The sequence below is a fragment of the Ambystoma mexicanum genome, chromosome 14, assembly GCF_040938575.1.
Source record: "Ambystoma mexicanum isolate Mex_15411 chromosome 14, UKY_AmexF1_1, whole genome shotgun sequence".
Classification (NCBI taxonomy): Eukaryota; Metazoa; Chordata; class Amphibia; order Caudata; family Ambystomatidae; genus Ambystoma; species Ambystoma mexicanum.
In genome coordinates, this window is record NC_090940.1 from 182,762,135 (window position 1) to 182,784,504 (window position 22,370).

Below are 22,370 nucleotides of genomic sequence, written 5' to 3' on the forward strand. Positions count from 1 at the left end.
CTCTGACATATTGTGTATCCTGGACACAATGCATCCGTCAACTTGCCCGGGAAATGCACTACCACCTGAAATGATTCCTGACAATGAAGACATCTGAGCCCCTTTCTTGGCCAGACTTATTAATGCCTGCTTTCGTACTTGTGTGGTCCCAGAAAATAGCACAAATGTTATTTTGACCCTCCCTTAAAAAAACCTGGGCTAGACCCCAATGACACAATACCCTGAGATATATTGACCATTGTTCCGATAAGACCTCCAAACGGGTCCACTCTTTTTTGACCGGACGGCTGTTTAAAGTCTGCTGGGGAGATGCTTCTGCAGCCTCACCCCTACAATCTGTGGTGTACCTCAGGGGGCTTGTATGTCCGATGTACTTTTCAACCTATATGCTAGACCTCTCTGTAGCCTCCTGGAAGAGCCAGGGGTCTTTTTTATCAACTACGCAGACGATACTCAGCTGGTCCTGGAGATTATAGCACAGATGCAGCAAATCTAGAACCTACATAAGAACTGATTGAATCGTGGATGAGGGAAAATTGGATGTGCCTCAACAGAGGAAAACAGAGCTCTCCATTTTTTGATCACCCCAGGCAAGAGCCAAAATTTATTCCAACTACCACTCCTTCCCCATCCGTAGCTGTAACATCCCTGTACTAGATAAGGTAAAAATTCTTGGCATACATCTTGACGCCTCCTTGAGTGCAGAAACACATACCAATCAGGTTGCAAAAAAACTGTACATATTACTTAAGACTCCTAAACAATATTCGCCCTTTTCTTACTGAAAATAACAGTACCATCATAGTGCGATCTGTTGTATGATCCGGAATGGACTACTGCAACGCTCTCCTTGTGCATGCTGACGAGCAGAGCGTGCACAGACTGCAGACTGTTCAAAGGGATGCTGTCCCTATCATTAAAAAGGTCCCAAGAAGAAACCATATCTCACGTCACAGACAGGCTTTGCACTGGCTTCCTGTAAAGGCCTGAGTACACTTCAAAGCAGCCACCATTGTGCATAAATGCCTCTATGGGATTACTCCAGCCTCGTGACTCACTTTGAGCCAACCAGATCAGTGCGCTCATCCAACTCGATGCAGGGAACCTGCCCAACATTCAAACGGTCAAAAGGCTTGGGCAAATCCTTTGTCGTATGCTCAGCAAAATCCTGGCACGCTCTCCCTCTCCCCTTATGCCTAGAAACCGATATTAGAGCTTTCAGGAGATCTCTTAAGACCCTCCGCTTCGAGTAATGTTCTGGCCCTCTTTCTCCCGTTGATTCGCCGTCTTGTCCTGTGATGTTGTTGTCTATACTGTGTCTATGTGCGCCCTGATGCAGGCGGGCGTCGGCGTATAATAAATAAATAAATACAAATAAAGTAAACGGAACATTTTATTAGAAGTGTTTTAGTAACAGTACCATGTGAACACTGGACATTAGTTGGCCTGTTGCAGTTTTGCTGTATGTGAGATTAGGCGTGTGCGTGCCATCTTCCTGATGGCACCTCACGCCAGCCGCACTCGCACTTTCATGTATTACAGCATTCATGGTTGTGTTTGCACTGGCACTTTGGTCATGTTTGCACTGACAGCACTGTTGCACTTTAGCCATGTTTGCACTGACAGCACTGTTGCACTTTAGCCATGTTTTCACTGATAGCACTGTTGCACGTTAGCCATGTTTGCACTGACAGCACTGTTGCACTTTAGCCATGTTTGCACTGACAGCACTGTTGCACTTTAGCCATGTTTGCACTGATAGTACTGTTGCACTTTAGCCATGTTTGCACTGACAGCACTGTTGCACGTTAGCCATGTTTGCACTGACAGCACTGTTGCACTTTAGCCATGTTTACACTGACAGCACTGTTGCACTTTAGCCATGTCTGCACTGACACCACTGTTGCACTTTAGCCCTGTTTGCACTGATAGCACTGTTGCACGTTAGCCATGTTTGCACTGACAGCACTGTTGCACTTTAGCTATGTTTACACTGATAGCACTGTTGCACGTTAGCCATGTTTGCACTGACAGCACTGTTGCACTTTAGCCATGTTTGCACTGACAGCACTGTTGCACTTTAGCCATGTTTGCACTGATAGTACTGTTGCACTTTAGCCATGTTTGCACTGACAGCACTGTTGCACGTTAGCCATGTTTGCACTGACAGCACTGTTGCACTTTAGCCATGTTTACACTGACAGCACTGTTGCACTTTAGCCATGTCTGCACTGACACCACTGTTGCACTTTAGCCCTGTTTGCACTGATAGCACTGTTGCACGTTAGCCATGTTTGCACTGACAGCACTGTTGCACTTTAGCCATGTTTGCACTGACAGCACTGTTGCACGTTAGCCATGTTTGCACTGATAGCACTGTTGCACGTTAGCCATGTTTGCACTGACACCACTGTTGCACTTTAGCCATGTTTGCATTGACAGCACTGTTGCACTTTAGCCATGTTTGCACTGATAGCACTGTTGCACTTTAGCCATGTTTGCACTGACAGCACTGTTGCACTTCAGCCATGTTTGCACTGATAGCACTGTTGCACGTTAGCCATTTTGCACTGACAGCACTGTTGCACTTTAGCCATGTTTGCACTGACAGCACTGTTGCACTTTAGCCATGTTTACACTGATAGCACTGTTGCACTTTAGCCATGTTTGCACTGACAGCACTGTTGCACTTTAGCCATGTTTGCACTGCTAGCACTGTTGCACTTTAGCCATGTTTGCATGGCTTTTCTCTTGTAGTAAACTGTATCACCTACTCATTTGTGTGCTACACTTGATTGTGTTTTCATCTCACATTAATTGTCATGATGAATGGTGCATTAATAAAGCTGTTCTGTGATTTCGCTCGTGTCTAAGACTTTGTTAAATTTGCTTTGTGAGGGATTGGCTACCCCCCAGAAAGGAATAGATGCGTTTAGTGTAGATAAATGATGCAAACTGTGAAGACATTTCTGTTATGTAGATTATAATTTGCACTTCTGGCTGCCGGTGTTCCCACGGGGATGACCCTCATTCCTGCGCATTTAAAAGCTCATTCCGTTTATGAATTCGGGATACATTTTTAAGTGTGCGGAAATGCCCCCTGATTTGTGCAAATGGACAAAGAGGTGAAAGAGGGCACCTGAATGGGGGCACCTGAAACGCGCTCTTTCAGATGTCGCTTGTATAGTGGGCTGATCCTTTTGCTGGCACAAGTTATGGGAGGCGGTAGCCCGCCTTATCACTTGCGCCAAATAATGTTTCTTGGAGAATCGGCCCCATACCATTAAAAGACACATAGCATCTAAACCTGGGTATTGCGTCCATTTGCTGACACACGTTTTTCCAACGGGTGTTTTGCTGCAGGAGTTTTGCCAAAAATGTCCATCGAAATTTTGTGGGGGGGTGGGAAAGGGTATAAATGGTTGGGGGGGAAGGGAAATAAAAAACAATGATATGACGAGGGGCTCAGGGGGTGAGGGGGACCCCCCAAAAATAATTTACAAAAAATTCAATTAACTTTTTCGGCAAAACCTCTGTGGCAAAACTCCCGTCGGAAAAAACGGGGTCGGCGAAATGATATGGAACCCCACACATGAATCATTGAAAATAAAGGGAAGAAGAATTTTGGGGTGGAGAACGGATGGAGGTGGAGAGTCGGAGGGAGAAATGGGGCAAGGGAGGAAAGGGTGACGGGGATATTGTGACTCAGGGTTAGACAGATTGATGGATGCATGGATGAATGGGTTGAAGCAAGGGATAGAATAACCACACACGCATTGGCGCATTATGCCTGCCCTGACACACTTACACAACTAGAGGGCTGCGATTAGCATGACGCTCACCTAACACAATGACTGCTCCCCTGCCCCCGGGCATGAGCCATGGCTGTGACCAAGTCAGCCTCTTCGCCATCTTGATGCCCTATATGCACTTCTCTGTGCGTTCCTTGTTCCTTCCCCTCCAGGATGTGTACACACGCCATGGTACCCTACGGCCTGGGCGCTGCATACATGGAATACATAAATAATAAATAAATAAATTCAGACGTAGGGTCACACGGCACATGCTACATTTGTAAGATAGGGAACAAGCATGACATAACTGTTACATGAAAGTGGGGAAGATGCCTGGACAGAAACTCACCCCATTGGGCGGTCATTATCATTCAAGGCACATTACACCATTGCTACATACATTAGTGGATCACTCTTTCTCATATCTCAGTGGGTTTTGCCTCACCTGCCACTCTCTCCCAAATGCCCCCCACCCGCAAGTAAAAGCTAGCAACAGACAGGTACTATGGTGTTCCCACTTCTTACCCAGGGGTGGCAGGGCTGCATTTCTACGGGGAAGTCTCCCATGCCAACACTGCCTGGTGGGCTGAAATGAGCCCTTTGTGCTGGCGCGCAGGCAGTTCTGCAGAACATGCACCGGGGGTGGTAAGCGGGGGTGGTAAGCGTGGTTACCGCCGGCTGTATTTTCCGGCGCACCCCACAATAAGTGCCCGTGGGCCTGGATTCACAGAAGCATTTCATAATGGCACAATCCATCCCATTGGAGAACGCTCAGGGAATCAGGCCCGTTGTGTTCACTACATCATTGACATCTCTGTTCTGTTCACAGCTTTTGAAGTTGGATTTAATCACACACTCATTGCTGTTTCATGAGTTAAACTTGCATGTTTATCGTATTTTGCAGTCATTGATATTTCTTGTTCGGGACTGGAGTTTCCCGTACGAATTTCCCTATGGATCTGATGGCGGCACCAAATTCCTGGAAAAACGTCTGAAGGTCTGTCTAACATGTTCCAATCTTTAATACTGCTTTATTAAGTTAGCGTACTATAATGTATTGTGTTTCTGTTAGTGTTCTTTGCACGGGTAGTATAGTTCAGTGGCCACACGCTCGACTTGTAAGTAAGACGATGCAGAGTAACACAGGTTCGAATCCCGAGTCCACACTTACAAACCTCTTTGGTATTATGAGCGTTATACATAACCAGTTATTATTATAATTATTGTTCGAACATGGCACTGACATGTTTTTATGTGTAGAAGTTTGCATCAGTAACTTACAAAAGTTCTATTTTTGCAAAGATATAAAACAAACTTTATGAGTTGTTAATTGTATATCTAAAAGGGCCAAGACAGGAACATAGCCATGCTGTAAACATGTTACAAAAGAAACCCATGCCTGTTGCTCGGTTGCAGCATGCCTGCGTTTTCTTGAAACTTGAATGTTGCCTGGAAATTCAGTAGGAACGCAATTCCAGACTTGCTTCTCCAGAGATCCGAGGTGCCAGGGGTAAGGGATCACACTATATTGGCCATATTGGTCGGCGCCGCTGTCTGCTGGCAGTTTTATTGTAGTCGTATCCCAGGCTTTTGCTTTCTTTTGGTCTTTTTATGTTTTTCGTTTTGTTTTTGTTTTGCATGACTGAGACCCTGAGATTGCACCTATCCGCTCCCCTTCTGAATCACAGTGCCAAGGTCCTGCAGCCAGACATTACCACATAAACATGTGTGTGACATGGATGTCGCCATATATGCTCATGACTAATGGCAAACCTGCCTGGCTTTTCAATCAGTAAAACTCTGTTTATGAGAATTATGAGTAACTCCACATCCTTGGCCTTTCCTTTGGAAAAAACCTCACAGTTTGAATGTGGCAGTCATGGTAATTGAGTGGCCGCCACACAATTTCAATGACCAACAATCCTGTGATTGGGGCGGAGCAGTCTGACCCTTATCCCAAATTCCAATATATATGGAGAGGCAATTTCAATTAATCGTTTTTGTGTGTTAAGAGATTTAATCTTCTGACATGGTGCAAACGTCTGCTAAAGGATCTGCAACAACACTGTGGCTGCCCATTCCTTCTTAGAGAGGAAGCTTGGGTTAATGTTTCCCTCTTTCATAGGATCTCCTTCCAAGCCTGGAGGTCGGGAAATAAGGATGCCGGTAGCAACGCACCAGCACCCTTTTCGGACCGCTATACTACAAGAACAACTGCAGAGGCCGGTGTTCCCGGCAGGTCTGACCTGCCGGGAGCACCGGCCCCTGCAGGCATAGTTTTAATGGAAGCACCGGCACGTTAGCTACGGTGCCAGTGCTTCTGTGTCCCCATTCCCATGGAGTCCTATGGGACTACACAGGAATGGGGACTTACTGTTTCCGCCGCCTGACAACCCAGGCCGCTGGGACTTGTAATGTCCCGGTGGCACCGGGATCTCAGGTGGTGGAATAGCATTACGAGGTCGGTGGCAACCCACTAGTAGTACCGGCTGGTTACCACCGACCTCATAATGAGGCCCATAGATGTTGAAAAAGGCAGGTAAAAGCTGGAGACCTGGACAGTGGACAAAATGGAAGCACAGGAGGATTATTTCAATAGAAAAGCAATCTAACAGGGAAACAAAAATAAGAAAAAAATAGGAAACAAAGTTCTGAGCAAGGAGTGTGTCTCGCAGTGGTGAGACAAAAAGAACAAATTACCAGGCAATTTCCTTGGTCTCACTGAGACATGGTTCACGGCCAGCTCTGTCACGAGCTTTGACAATCTCCTCCCTGATGGCTACAAGATCCTCTCAGCGCCCAGATCCTCCCAGTCCGGTGGGGGGGTAGCCCTGATCTTTCCTGAGTGGATTCCTGCCTCTATCATTCCCACTCAGACCTACTCCTTTTTTGAATGCCTTGTCTGTAGGCTTTCTCTCTCACCTACCCATTCTCTTACTGTGGTTACCATCTACCAGCCTCCTGGTCAAATCACCTAATTTCTCTCTGAGTGGGCGGACCTCTCCTCCTCCCTCCTGTCCTCTACCACTCAACTCATTCTACTCGGTGACCTAAATATACATTTAGACTCTGCTTGCTCCTCCTCTGTACTCTTCCGTGACCTCTGCGACTCCCTCTCCCTGTCCATTCTCCCCTTTGGCCCGACTCACTCTGCAGGGCACACACTCGATGTCTTGATCTCCTGTGAACTCCCCCTCTCCATCCCTCTGACCACTCCTCTCTCCTGGAGCGATCACTCCCTCCTCTCCTCTCATCTCTCCCTCTCTTCCCCCCAAGCCAAGCCTACCCCAACACTGCCACCTACCTTCTCAGACATCCGGCCCATGAAGCGTGTGTCAGTTGAGGCTTTTGCCACCAGTTTCTCTTCCCCCCTCCACCTTTGGCTGTCTCACATCCTGACACAGCCCTGTCTCTGCTCTACTCTTCAATTTCTGATACGCTTGATGCTCTTGCCCCTGTCATGAGGATCCGTTTGAAGTCCAAAGCCAAGTGCAATTCCTGGTATGACTCGGACCTAGCTACACTTAAACGTAAGTGTAGGGCGGCTGAGAGGAAATGGAGGACTTCCTGTTCATCCTCTGACAAACTGGCCTGTTGCCTGCTACAAAGGCAATACCGACTCTCTGTCCTCACCAAGAAGAGAGTCCACATTCAAGCTCGTGTCTCTGCGGCATCTAACAACTCGGCCGAACTCTTTAAAATCTGCAAGGAGCTGGCCAACCCTGCTGCAGTCTCCACCCCTCCTGTTGCCTCCCAGGCTCTTTGCAATGCCCTTGCCTCTCACTTCATTTAAAAAACCCAGGACATCCGGTCCACCTTTTCCACCCAGACCCCTCCTCTCCCCTCTCCATCTGTGCTTGCTGACCCTCCTTTAGCCACCCCCCCACCATCCTTCTCGTTCTTTCCTCTTTTCTCCCCTGACAAGGTCACTAGACAAGTCCGATCTATGAAAGCCTCGTCAAAACAGGTTCATCCCAGTTCCTCTAAAACCATCAAGGACCACATTGACACCCTCGCTCCGGCCCTTGCTGATTTTTGCAACCACTCGTTTGCCTCTGGATCCTTCCCCTCCCCTCTGAAGCACTCCTTTGTGCATCCTCTTCTCAAGAAACCCACAGCTGATCCTTCTTGTCCAGCGAACTATCGCCCAATTTCCATTACTCCCTTTCTGGGCAAACCCCTGGAAAAGTTGGCCATCTCTCAGCTTAACCTTCATTCCAATTCTGTTGGCTGTCTCCATGACCACCAGTCTGGCTTCAGAGCTGTCAGAAGCATGGAAACTGCTCTCCTGAACATCCGTGAAGATCTGCTCTCCAACCTTGACTCTAACATTCCCCCTGTCCTCATCCTCCTCGATCTCTCTTCTGCCTTTGACATGGTCAACCATGCCATCATGCTCAACCGTCTCCGTAAAAACCTGGGTATCACTGATCAGGCTCTGGCCTGGCTGACCTCTTTCCTCTCCGATCGACCCTCCCAGGTCCAACTTGGGTCCTTCCTTTCATCTATCTTCCTCTCTACCTGTGGTGTTCCCCAGGGGTCTAACCTCTCCCCCTGACTTTTCAACCAATACCTGGCAACTCTCACCCACTGCATTGCCACTTTCTGCTCAAATTTCCAGTGCTACGCGGATGACACTCAATGCATTTTCAGGCTGCCCTCTGCCACCTCCTCTGCCTCTCTCATCTCTGATTGCCTAACTGCCATTCAAGATTGGTGTGCTGCCAATGATCTTTGTCTGAATGCCAGCAAGAGGGAGATCCTCCTCATCAGCACACCTTCACCATCCTTTCCCCTCACTCTCTGGCCGGCCTCCCTTGGCCCTCCTCCTACCCCCACCTTCAAGGCTAAAAACCTCAGGGTCATCTTTGACTCCACCCTTTCCTTCTCTGCCCACATCTCTGAGGTCTCTAAAAAGTCAAATGTCCTACTGCACCTCCTCACAGGTACTCTGCCTTTCCTCTCCTTCCCCCAGAAGCTCATGGTATCCCAAGCTCTGGTTCTCTCTAGGTAGGACTATTGTAACAGCCTCTTTCTAAATCTACCTGCCTTTACTCCCCGCCCTTTGCAACAAATCCAGAACAGGACTGCGAGACTTGTCCTTGGCCTCAAGCCCCGGGATCATATCTCTCCAGCCCTGAAATCTCCATTGTCTCCCAGTGGATGCAAGGATTAAATTCAAAACCCTCTGGATTGTCCACAAGGCTTTCTGGGGCCTGGGTCAAAAATAACTTCAGCTATCCCTCCACAAATACCTCCCCTCTCGAGCTCTTCACTCCTCTACCTCCAACTCCCTCAGGGTCAGTCGTTTTTCAAAGAAACGAGCTGGGGGTAGATCTCTGTTTTCGGCTGGGGCCTCCCTCTGTAACAGCCTCACTGCCACTCTAAAACTTGAGGAGAACCATCTCCGTTTCCGGAAACACCTCAAGACCTTCCTCTTTTCTTCTGCCTTCGCTCCCCCTCTCCCCTGCTGATCTGTTGTCTCTTAGCACTGTGCACCTGGCCACCCTCTGTCCTCCGTGCCCAGATACCTGCTCACGCTGCCACCTTCCCGAACCGCCTCCGGGCTCCCCTTGCACTGGGGTCTGTAGCTCTACCCATACAGCCCCCCTTTTCTTCCTGCACCTATCAGACCTACCCTGTCTGCTGCCTTAAACCTAGCTCTTGCAAATGGCTGGCTGCACTACCACTGTTTGTTGCCTTTATTATTTATTTATTGTTATTTATCTGTTTCTCCTCTGCTTCGCACTTTCCACTTCTCCCCCCTTCCATGCACTTTTCCCCTTCCCCTCTCCCATGCACTTGCGCGTTCTCAATGTCATTGGACCTAGTAAAGTCGCTGTTTTGTTCTCCCCTGTTCCCCTCCCTTGCCTTGTCGCGCTCTGAAACACTTGTGTACGAGCGCGATAGTAATAAAATATCAATATCAATATCAGGCTCCATTTTATATGTTGAGTGAGCGGCCATTTTGGTTTGGTAAATCTTCATAGGAGAAGAACTGGTTTACCGGAATGTAAAATACAGGGTATGATGTCGAACTGCAGATTGTAGGCATGCTGGGACTGCTAGGCCTGGAGGATTCTGGAAATATGCTGGGATTCCTGCAAATGCGAGGCCTGGGTGCACAATCAGAGTGGGTGAGTGCTTCTGGCCTGCACTACAGTAAAAGAGCCCAGATGCTAGGAATCCCAAAGCCTTTTCGGCATGTAGAGAAGAAGAGAGGCGTCACATGTATGGAAATCTCAATAAATATCCAAGATGCATTGCACCACGCAAGCGCCGTGCACCATGAGGATCACTAGTTCGAAGGGTGCTGCATCCATTAAAGCTTCAGAAACATAAGGTTCCATGCCTATACTGGTTATGACATACACCACAAGCAAGGAAACCATGAAAGAGCTGTGCTGCAGAGAGGGTGATCTTTATGTTCAGCCCCTCCACAGGTACCAGAGAACTGGCTCTGCTGTGGGCAGCTCTTGGGGTACCATCGAATCTGGGCGCACCACAGGCAGTGATGGTAGTTCCTCTGGGAGACTTTGGCAGCACAACTCTGCCCAGTACCTTCCTTTACTGCCCCTGCAACATGCTCTCTCTTATTTAATCCTCTCACTTATTTCTTTAGAAGATTACAAATTATTACTTTCCTTTTCTCTATTTAATCTGGGTTAGTTCTGAAAATCAATGTTAGTGCAAGATGGAAAATAATATCTATGTTCTTTTGTTTCAATATTCCCCTGTAGCTAACCTTGACCCAGAGGGCCCTTTCATACCCCTTCAATTTCTCTTCTCCCCCATTCACCATAGCCATCTCTTTTTGCCCTGGCAATTGTCCCCTTTCAGCCCTGTGAGCTCCCAGCGTTCCTTGCACACATCTTCAGGCCTGGGGTTCCCCGGTCTCTAACCACATGAACAGCTTGCTCAATTGTCTGTTGGTAACATGGACACTGCACTTACAGTCACCTTACAACACACTGGTGTCCTCATCCTACCTCTTCTGTTAGACCAAGATGTTTTAGATGAAATTGATAGTTATAATTGTAAGAAGATGAAAAAGTGTAACACTCTGGTGTATTGCCTGCTACCGCGCAGTCAGGGATTTATCAGAGTGCTGATTGAGCTGAAGAAACTCCCAGACAAATGACACTCTTTCTGCCCCTTATCTTTAATCAACACTGACTTTGAAATATTGGCGACTATGATTGGCAAGCATCCCCTTGCCCTCTGGTCATCATTATTAATACTAGACCAGGTGAGAATCCGGACCTGGAAGATCCACACAGAACATTCTTAGGTGCCTGCTTTCCAGTGGTCATAATATATATATTTATATCCTTACACCCCTGGAGTGCTGGTGGCATTGGATGCCGCTTAGTGCATTTGATTCTGTGGAAGGGTATTTCCTATTCAAGGTTCTTCCGTCACAACTAGACACTAAATTTAGTTCACGAAGAGCAGAGGAACTAGTCAGGGGTGCCCTCTCGCCCCACTTTTATTTGCCTTAGCCTTGTCCTACTCCGGGCCTCAAGGGCCGGGATCCTGAAGGGTTTTCAGGATATCTCTCACTTATATTCCTAAAGAAACATTTGCATACATTTAGAATCATTATCTGCAAATTTATCTCATGAATATTAATGAGGGGTATCCTGAAAACCCAACATGGTTCCCGCTCTCAAGGTCTGGAGTTGACCAACATCTATTAGGCTTGTATCATTGCACACGGACAACATTATTTTCGTATGCAAAATAGGCAGAGAGTAATTTTGCACTTAACCTGGAAGACATACAAATATTTGCTGAACTTGCTGGTCTGCAAATTAACTGGCATGAATCAGAACTACTTCACTGACCAAGGAGACAAGGCCACTGGGTTTAAAATTAAAAGAAGGCATGATGCAATACTTAGGTATAAAGATTTTGACAGATGCATAGCCTCTTTTTAAGGCAAATTATTCGAACATGCTGACGGCTCTAGAACATAAGTAGAATTGAAAGACGTAGCTGCAGTCTCCTGTAAATTATCCCTCGGGTGACATTTGCTATACTGATTGCGGTGCCATAGCTTACGGCTTAGAGGATAGCTCAGCAGCAACGTGCTCGCCTTGGAAACAAGACAACACGAAGCAGCACAGGTTCGAACCCCAGGTCCGCAAATTAAGCACGTTATAAATACGCACCTAAGACATATTCCTGTAACAGCGCCTCGATGCCCCCGGGCTGTGTGAGCGCTTTAAAAATACAAATAAATTAATAGTTGTGTGTATATTTCTAAACACTCCCATCATTTTTAACAGTGCTTTCTTCGATCATTTGAAAAAAGCTAATGGCATCCCTATTTTTCAGCATTAAGGAAGCAGGAATAGCATATGACTCCCTGCTCCGGCCTTGTGGTAGTGGTGGGGCTGGCAGTCCCTGACCTCGAATTCTACCATCAAGTTGCCCAGACACTCTACGCAATTGGTGGGTCCACTCCACTCTTGAACACATGCATGTCCCTATTTAAAAGGCAATTGCACACCCATCTGCCCTGACATCCATGCTATGGGGACTTAGCATGTTTCCTGTGGCTGGTCAGATAACACAGCGAGCTGAGCGCTCGTATTGACTTCTGTGCTCAGCTTACTGATGCAGGTTCGAATCCCCGCACGACCAACTCAGCCTTTTATCCTTCTAAGGTCGATAAAATGAGTACCACACAGTGGGATAATAATATCAATTTCAGTACTTAGATACCTGCGGGTTTGTAGCGCTATATAAAAACTAGATGTTATCATATAACAGACATTCAGACAGTGCATGCAACATTGACATGGTAGCGTGCATTTGTCGAAACTCACTTGTGAATCATTTCTCTACTCACCTGCTTACTATGGATGTAGAAATAATGTTTGATAAACACTTTCAAGCTCACTGTGTGTGTTACTCCTGGGTCCAGGATTGCCTCTACATACTGTCCGGTAGGGCTGGATAGGTTACAGCGCGAAGTCTTTCAGTCTCTTTATGCACGTCGTGTGTTGTAAGTTTAAACCGAAATTTTGACCGAACGCCCCGATTGATTTGATCATTCTAATAGTTTGTAAGTCCGTAGAGATAGAATACGCAGCCGCCCTTCTTTTTCTCATAGAACAATAAGCCTGCCTGGCTTGCATAGGATTTGCAAGGGTGGAAGCGTTTCCAACGTCGAGAACACCTGATCATACCAGCTGCGTTAATAGGGCTTAGTCTTACATATGCTATTATCAGGGAAGTAGTGTGGCAACCTTGCTAATCCTATGTAGTTATACAAAAGTGTTAGCTTAGACTAACCTCTCTGGTGTATGCATGTGTATATCGCACTGTCGGGTACAATTAAATAGAAAGTGGACTGCGTGTTAACGAGAGAAGTGTCTGTGCTGATAACCTTGACGGCAAATAAGATCAGTATTGAAGATCAGTAATGAATGATTGCGCAATTTAGGCTCTTGAGTAAACACTGACTTTTTATTATTTGATCAGTGCCATACTAACCCATTATTATTCACCTTAGTGCAGGGAGTAGTCAAATTTTAGAAGCTTTCAATTTTGTTTGCTGCTTCTTAACGCAATGATACGGCGTTGTAGGGTGTTGTCGTGTGAAAATTGAAAACTCATAGGAGTTCAGATACTGAAAATAAAGGCATTTGGTTTTGTGGATGAATGGTTAGCTGTACATTGATGAGTACCTTAAGTAATATAGGTGTGGTTCAGGAGAACATTCCCTTGGCAGTCCGGCATTGTCGTAGGATGTGTACCCTTAAGATAATATGCAGAAATGATACACTTGCCAAATCAAAGAAATGTACTTCTTTCTTTGCCAAGACTCTGAAACTTGATTGTGTTGCTGAGGAGACGGGTGCTGGTGAAATTGCTACTCAATTGAGTAATTCATTAAGTTGTCCAGGGACGAAATTGCTAAAGGCAGTCATTATTACACCCTTGACTAAACCTAATGTGGGGATTGTTCCAAACAGTTGTTCTTCCGGGTACACGCAATGAGATAAAAGAATTAACTTCTGAAATTAATCTATCAGTGCCCCACGCATATCTTGTAATGCTGAGAAGTTCAAGATGGCACCTAATGATGATTCTCGCCATGCAGCTGTGATAGTACATAAACATTCACAGATGCAGGACCTGATCGAGTTGAATGCATCCAAGAATTTGGATTTAGAAATGGATATGTCCGAGGTCGAGTACATAGGAGATGAGAGAGAAATTACTTCTACCCCAAGTGGTTTGAATGTAGAACCTGATGTCTTCTTTGAAGAAAGTAAAACCTATCTATCAAATAATAATACTCCATCGGTAATAGTGTGTGCCAAAACTAGGTTGCGTAAAGATGTTGTAAACCCTAATTCTATGTGTGGACTGGACTCACCCATGTGTAAGCCAACAGATAATCAGTCTGTGGGAAGGGCATCCAGTATTACATCCAAGTTGGTGGAAAACTGTGATAGCCTGGAGAAGAAAATTGACCTTCAGCCCGTATTGTTAATGAAAAGTATTAATAGTACACACAAAACAGTACAAGATGTAAGTCCTGCCATGGAACCCTGTGATCAAAGTGAACTCAAGGCCATGCTCGCCACTATTAGTAATACCACTACTGTTCTGTCACACACATTGACTAATAGTAGAAAAGGAGGGAAGTTCATGCAAAATAACAGTTAAAAAAAAGAAAGCCAAAGCTACGTCACAGGCTTTTATGTACTCTTAAGAAACTGGATACTCGCAATATGATGTGCGGAGCAGGAAAAAGAAATTGGCATTATATCGAAGTGAACTCTGCCCAAAACTTGAAAATTGTGATTGAATGTGCCCCCTTGAGTACTAATACTATCTCTGTAAATGAGTCTAGCATGAATGCGGATTCAACCATTTAATCTGCTTTGCTTCCCGGAACTACTGGGAATAAAACCCTGCCGGCGTCCTTGACAGATTATACTAAGAAGGATGCAGAGATAGGTAGTTTCTCTAAAACAGATAAAAACCCTATACTCCCTTGCACCAACAATCAGAATAATTTAATTGACATGTGGGCAACTGATTTAGTGAAACCTACTCCTCCAATCCTAAACCTTGGGGATCTGTCTGTACAGACGAGTATCACGAAACCTAGATCCTCCTCCACTGAACCGCACTGCAGTATTGCGTATATTTCATTTGATTGTTCCATTAAGAGATATACAATCAGATGATATCTGGATAGTTGATCAGATGGAACACACCAATGAATACATTACTAATATATGATTCAAATTATCCTCTAACCTTGACTTTGTCCTGGGATTTGAAGACAATCTCTTCAAATTAGGCTACGTATCTAAAGTGGTAATGTTGCCCCAAACTAAATTTTGTGCAGTATTAACTACGACAAAAGCATTCTCCTAATATTCTCCTAATATTCTACCTTTAGCACAAACAAGGTTGCTAAGCACCCAGAAAAGTGGCAACACTAATAACAATATTGGTACGAGTCATGGAGACCCTAATGCATCAAAAATAGGTGAGACAAATGCTGTCGACTGTCCCTGTATTCATATCAAAATACTCCCCAGTTTCTTCAGACAGATCGTCCACAGATTTCCAGTCCCCCCAGGTAGTAGGTGTTTAGATGCCAGCTCCTATTGGGCTTAGTAAACCCATTCTTTAATTCTATGACTAGCAGGGAGTGGTCTGATATCCCTCTGGCCAAAAACTTAGCAGAGAGCAGCTTGTGGGTTATATTAGATGGGACACAAAAATGGTCAATCCTTGACATGGAAGCGTGTACCCCCAGAGTCGGGTGCAGAGTCTTTGGGAAGACTCATTTAGTGTCCTGAGCTGCTTCCTGACTGCTGGAGAAGTGTTGGACGTCAGTCCTCTTTCTACACCTACTATCATACAAAATCCAATTCCCGCTGCGGAGTGGCAGCAAAGTAGGGTGCAGAGTCTTTGGGTCTGAGGGAGCAGGACAGCAGAACTACAACAACACAACGAAATTCTCCACCGGTGGATTTCATCAAGATTGCAGGAGAAAAGAAAACTGTGGTAAGACTGAAGGCAGGGGTTTAAATGTGGGCGAACAATCTATTGTAGCCGCTAGCACAGCGAAAAAGAAGTGTGCGCTCCTACTTGCAGTTCTTCGGTTGGAAGTGTTAGGCAGAATCACCTGCAGTACCCTCGGGCAACACTACAGGCAATTAAGACTACAAGTGTCAGTACAATTTCACCTTTGGTACAAGCCTGTACTACACAGTTATGTGGTAGCAGTGGCTGAGCAGCCAGACTTATCTCAAGAGTTGAGTGAGCAGTAAAACAAGTTACACAATGGACCGACTAATACAGTGATTCAAATAGACACTTACTCAAGGTTTCTTGGTAAAAGAATATACATTTATCTACTCAGTCAGTTAGAAAACATTACACTAGCACAAGCAGATCAATATCACACACTAATAAACCACAAAAATCGAACCGGTAAGTAAATGAAGAAGTTTAGCTCCAAAATGAAGTGAAAGCAAAATGGCACTTCAGATACTTAATAAAGGAGGGAAAAGACAAGGTTATAAGAATAGACAGCCCAAATACATTCATAAGCAGGGCAAAGGGTTTCAGTTAAATACAACCAGCAATTCTTCTCAATAGGCCTGGGCCAAAGGCAATGGTTCAGTCTTTTGAATAGGATAGCACAGTTCTGGTAAGTAACGGTTAAGTCTTTCCCACATATTTTCAAAGGATTTGGCTAGGTGAAAAGTTTGACGAATGTTAAGGGAAGGACAAGCCTTCGTAGTTCAGGAAAGCTTCACACACTTTCTCAATGGCCGAAAAGATTTCCGGACCGCGTTTGCACAGTACCTTGTCAATGAAGAAAGCTGTAGCTGAGGCAGTTGTTCCTGGCAATTCGAGCAGACCTTGCTGTTCCTGTGTTTCAGTCGTGCGGACAAGAAGGAGGACGTCGGGAGGTTCCTGTACTGTTCAGGGAAGAGGCCAAAAACTGCAGTAAGATGTCGGTTTAAGGTGTGAGTGCCTTAAAGTCCACAAGCTGGTTTCCTTCCCTCTGGCTATCCGGTTTTCAGCAACACTCTGATGAAAATTCGACCAGATGGGGACAGCGTCCAGGTGGCTTGCGAGTTGGTTGTTCCCACCAAACTCAAGGGAAGAAGTTAACCTTAAAGGGCTTCTCTGTCGCCGGAGTTTCAGGCAATTCAGACCTGCAACAGGGCTTCACCGGTCGTCCAGGAGTTGCAGCAGTCCTCTTCCTTCCTCTCCTCTTCGGTTCTTTCGTTCCAGTGGTCGACTCTGCTTTCCAAGTCCCAGAGACCTGCTTTTAAACAGTTTTCCCCCATTCATTCCAGCCTGGCTGTCACTCACACAGCATGGTGGCTGTCCTTGCCGGACAGCCAGCCGGCCAATCACGCCAGAGTGCATTCAGGTCTCTTAGGAGACTAAGCACAGGGAGTTTCGGGCACCTCCCTCACATCCTGTCCACCCCAGACACCCTGGTGCCAGAGGAGGGCTTCAGCACTGAAGCCCGCCAAAGGCCAATGAACAAAGGGACCAAACCTGGTTTGGCGCGCAGAGACAAACACAAGAAGGACCTTTCCTAAAAGAAATGGCGTAAAAAGTTGACCAGTCTGTTTTTACAGATAGGTCTTGGGCACCATATTGAAAAACATGGATGACCCGATTTTTAGCTACCGTTGTTAGCGGTCGGGAAAAATCATGGTAGTTTGATCTAAACCACTGCCACCAGCCCTTTAAAGCAGGAAAGGGTAACATTTTACTGTTGCATGAGTGTTTTGACTCAGGGGAAGCTAAGCAACCCCTCCAGCCGTCTATAAGAAGATAGTGTGTGCTGGGTCAGTAAATTTAAAGAGACTGGTAAAGTCAATTTAACTTAACATGCTCTGGGAGACAGTAGTCAGTCCCAGAGAAGGTGTTTAAACCTTGGGGAGTCTGAAAGACACCCCTGTGCCATTGCACTGAAGGTGTTCTGTGACACACAGAAAAAGATGATGCCATGGAGTTTGTTTAAAACACCATCACCAAAAAACACAAAAGTAAAACACACATCAAAATACATGACAGAGTGGGAAAAAAGGCTCACACTCTTTCCAGGTAAAAGAATCAAATCCCAGAAATCCAGCAAGGTTGCTGGGGGTCTCAGACGGTAAGGGAAATTAGCACATATTGAGAATTCTCCCTAACAGGAAGCACCATTGATACGGAAGCCTCCAGCACGCTTCCAACTTACATTTGAATAATAGAATCTTCAACACTGCAGCACTGCAACGCTTCTATAGGCACCAGGCATTTCTTCCTCTGTGGAGTTACTATTGGCACGGAAGTTTCTAGCCCGACATTAAACCCTGCTTGAGAATTTCAATAATCGGCACAATTGGCACTGGAAGTGCTCTGAAGCGCTCCAAAGGAAAATCTGATATATGAGAGCATGTGTAGCGAGCACAACAAGTCTAAGTGGCGACAATTAAAACTAACCAAGCCAATTTTTAGGGAAGTGTAACTACCCCGATCTCGGGATGTCAAAACGTCAGAATCTGTCTTAGAATAATTGGGGACATTATAAAGATCCCTGATCTCAAGGGATTACACATTCTCTTTTACTGCCTCTTTCCTGGATCAGCTGTATTTTAAAGGGCAGGTTAAAAGACATTACGCAATGAAGTATAACTTGCGTAGTGGCACTCTTGCAGACGATATCAGAACTCCAGAGTGGGACGGGTCATTTATGGCAACCCCAACCTCCCTGGGAACCTGCGCTCTACCAACCACCAGAGAACACTTGCCAATTGAATCACCCCTAAGGGTCCAGGCTCAAGTACATGTGCATCACCCCCAGTTTACCCCTCAAGTAGGGGAAATCAGTAAAGAAAACCAGTTAGACACTGTTGCCCTATGGCCCTGTTGCAAGGGCTAGAATATACTCTGACCACCACAAAAATCCAAAGAAGAATTGAGGAACACTTTGGAAAAAAAGGCAAAGAAACATGAATGACGTAGAGGGGGCAAATTAACAAGGGGGGTCCTGGGAGTCCCTCTGCCAGACATTAGTCCTTGTTACGAGAGCCTTACCCAGACTCTTTAGCTCACTATCTTTCACAGAGGAGAAATATCCAAAACATATCAGTCTTTGTTCTGCCCTGGGGCAGTCCAGCACGGAAAGGCTAGGCAATTTTCCTCTGAACAAGAGTACCAACAGCAACCCGAGACATATGTTTTGGTCTGGATGGACCTCATCAGTAGGATGGAGCTGTGCCTCTCTAAGAATAGTGAGCCAGGGGTCCACATCTGGATACCCCTAGTGACTTACGGTGACCTTAAGTTACTTAAATTATGCAAATTAACATTGGGGTCCTGGGAGTCCCTCTGCCAGACATTAGTCCTGGTTACGAGAGCCTTACCCAGATTCTTTAGCTCAGTATCTTTCACAGAGGAGAACTATCAGCTCTGGGTCCCCTCTCACATACTGATGGCATGCAAAGGGACACGGAACAAGCCTCTTTGGCAGGGCTTCTAGGGGTGATGTAGACTGCAGTGCTAATTTAATGTAAAGTAACTCCCCCCAAGAATCGGCCACACGAAAGAAAGCATACAACAATCAACAGGACCAGACCATAGAGCGAGCGAGTGGAGAATAGAATCGATCTAAGAAATTGTCATCATCAAAAAACACTGAGAATTTGGAAAATCTGCAAACAAATGAAGCAACATTATCAGCCTTGAACTTTGTGCTGAACTCGTTGGTTACAGTTTCTGATCTCCTAAAAACGGAGGTGCAATCCCAAGGTGGGATACTATTAGAACTTACCAAAGAAACGACCAACTGTGAATCATCTATGGTGGGGATTAGTAATGCTAGCAACTCGATAATTTATTTTAATGTCTTTTTGTTGGCATTTGTTCAATCACATTACAATAGTTCCAGGTATCATTGTTATCCTTTCTGTTCATTTACGTGCATTTCTATAATAATTCAATAGGATCTTGCCAGTATAACAAACACAGCCAAATCAAGAAACAAAACCTAACAAAAACAAAAAACATTCCTCGCACATTGGATTCAAACTCGCATACCCCTAATCCATATGAAAAGCTGGGCCGTGGGACAACATTCTATATGATTCTGATCCGTCTACAGTGGTAGGCAAGCAAGCAGTGTTCAGCAATCGCCCATCAGTGTATGTCAATCTGGGCACATAACTACAGCCAGTTAATGCAATAGCGTTACATTTAACAGTAGTTCTCTGTTTTCAAGGGGGTTTGTCATCCGATGGGTGGAACACATGGGTGTAATTTCAGGGGGGGACAGGGGTGTTTGTCCCCCCGAGCTTTCATGGCACCCCATGTTTTCCCCATTCATTTGGCTGGGGCACCTTTTCTTCAGATGTCAAGTCCCCCCAACATTTTCAGCAAAGTTACTCCACTGGTGGAACATGTCCCAAACCAGCGCTTTCCAAGACTCGTATGCAGCACTGGCAAGCACCTCCTGCCCCCAGATTGCACTTCCCCATACTTTCGTTTCGATTTCAGTCCAAAATTCGAAGTCCTTATGCCGGCATGTATACTGTGGGCCGCCAGCAGACTTCCGCGTCATGGCTATGTGCCTCTTAGCTAGGATACAGGCCATGTCCATACATTTCACTACATGCTTCCATTTGTCATTTCTTGGGTAAGAACCCAACAAGCACTCTTTTGCGGTCCAATTATACCTAGTCATGCCAGCACTTCTGCAAGCTTGTTCAATTTGTGTCCAGAAACTTTGCAACCTCACACAACACCAAAACATGTGCATTAAATCCGCCCCCATGTTGCTACACCAAGGGCATAGTGGCCGAATCTTGCTGTTGCAGCTGGCCACCCTGCTTGGTGTCATGTAGGTGCGATATAGCACATTCAGCTGGAGTAATCTAAAGCAAGAGTTTCTGGACCCCTCCCTGGGATAACCCAGCATGTTGTCCCATTCTTTTTCATCAAACTCCACCCCAAGATCTAATTCCCACCTATCCCTTAGCTCAGCGCTCTTAGGATTTGACCTATCTACCAAGGTGTTCTATAGCCTGGACACTGGTTTCCAGCCGTCTTCCAATGTGTACATCAGGGCCCAGAGTGATGTTACTTCTGGTTCCTCCGGTCATTTTGACCATTTCCGCTTCACCACTGCCCTCACCCGCAAGTATCACAGGAACTGACCTCTGGGCAGCCCCACCTGCTCAATTAAGGACACCATCTCTTTAAATATGCCATCCGCATACATGTCTCCCCACGTTGAGTGCCCTCAGCTCTCCCAGAGCCTTGCCACTGTAAGTTAATTTTTGTTCTTGCAGACATCTAGAGCCATTGGGACCTCAGATGAGTATGAGTCCTCTAATTTCAGCAATTTCTGTGTTCTGTGCCACACTTGATGGCCCAGAGTCACTAGCGCAGGCACTCTACCAAAGCAGCCCAGAGGCAGCCATAAAACCTCTTTTAAGTGTTCCGGGCCACCAGTTGCTGCAGTAGCAGCATTTCCGAGGTGAGTTCGTCGAAGAGCCATTTGGTGTCAAAGCTAAGCTGTGCTGCAAGATAGTAGCTTTCCAAATCTGGCAACTGCACCCCGCCCGTCCTGATGGACGTTCTGGAAAAAGTACAAGAATCTCGGTAGTATTATCATTTTCGTTATGGCCACCCTTCCCATCAGTGATAACGGTAGTTTCCACCAAAATGTCATGGACCTTCTCAGCCCCTGTACCACCCCCCCAGTGTTGTGGTTGTGCATGTCTTCAGGTATGTGCATGATATGTAGCCCCAAGTACATAAAAGATTGCAAACACCAAGGGAGCCCTAAGTCTGGCAGTTCGCCATTCACTAATCCCCTCATGCCAGCCAACGGGAACAAACAGGATTTCTTCCTACTAAAGCATATACCAGATAACCTAGCAAAGTTGTCAAGCACTTCTAGCACCAGTGGTAGGTTATGTTGCGGATTCTGAAGGTGGAGTAAAACGTCATCCGCATACAACGAGATCAGGTGGCCAACACCTCCCACCCACATGCCTGCCTCCAGGAACTCCTTTCGCAGATAGTTTGCTATCGGTTCATGCGCCAGCACATATAGCATAGGTGATAACGGACACCCCTGCATGTGCCTCTTTGTGTATCCCAGGCTGCAGACTACCCATCCTTACACGCCCCTTACACTCCCCACCGGCATAACATATAGTAATCTCACCCAATTGACAAATTGTACTCCAAATCCAAATGCCCTCAGCGTCTCGAACAACCACTCCCAGTACAGAGAACCAAAGGCTTTGATTGCGCCTAAAGACACCACCACGTACTGTTCTTGGCAATCAGGAGTCTGTGCCACAATATGTTCCAAGTGTCTATGTTTTAAAACAGTACGGCGCCCTGGGATAAAAACATTCTGATCCCCATGAACCAGTCCCCCAATTACTCTGCGAAGCCTTCTCACCAATATTGTCATTAAGATTTTCATATCATAGTTGAGCATGGCTAGTGGCCGATAGGATTCACAGTTATCAGTGGGTTCCCCGACTTGGGGATTGGAATCACCAGCGT

General features: G+C 46.0%; 1 protein-coding gene across 4 annotated transcripts in view; it reads left to right on the forward strand.

Annotated features, from left to right (window-relative positions):
- Positions 1-22,370, forward strand: part of ATL1 (atlastin GTPase 1) — a 390,297-nt gene that overhangs the window by 224,846 nt on the left and 143,081 nt on the right. For all 4 annotated transcript variants that reach the window (XM_069638885.1, XM_069638884.1, XM_069638882.1 and 1 more), the window contains one exon: positions 4,699-4,791. In XM_069638885.1, the coding sequence (XP_069494986.1) occupies positions 4,699-4,791 (93 nt within the window). The remainder of the gene's footprint in view (positions 1-4,698; positions 4,792-22,370) is intronic.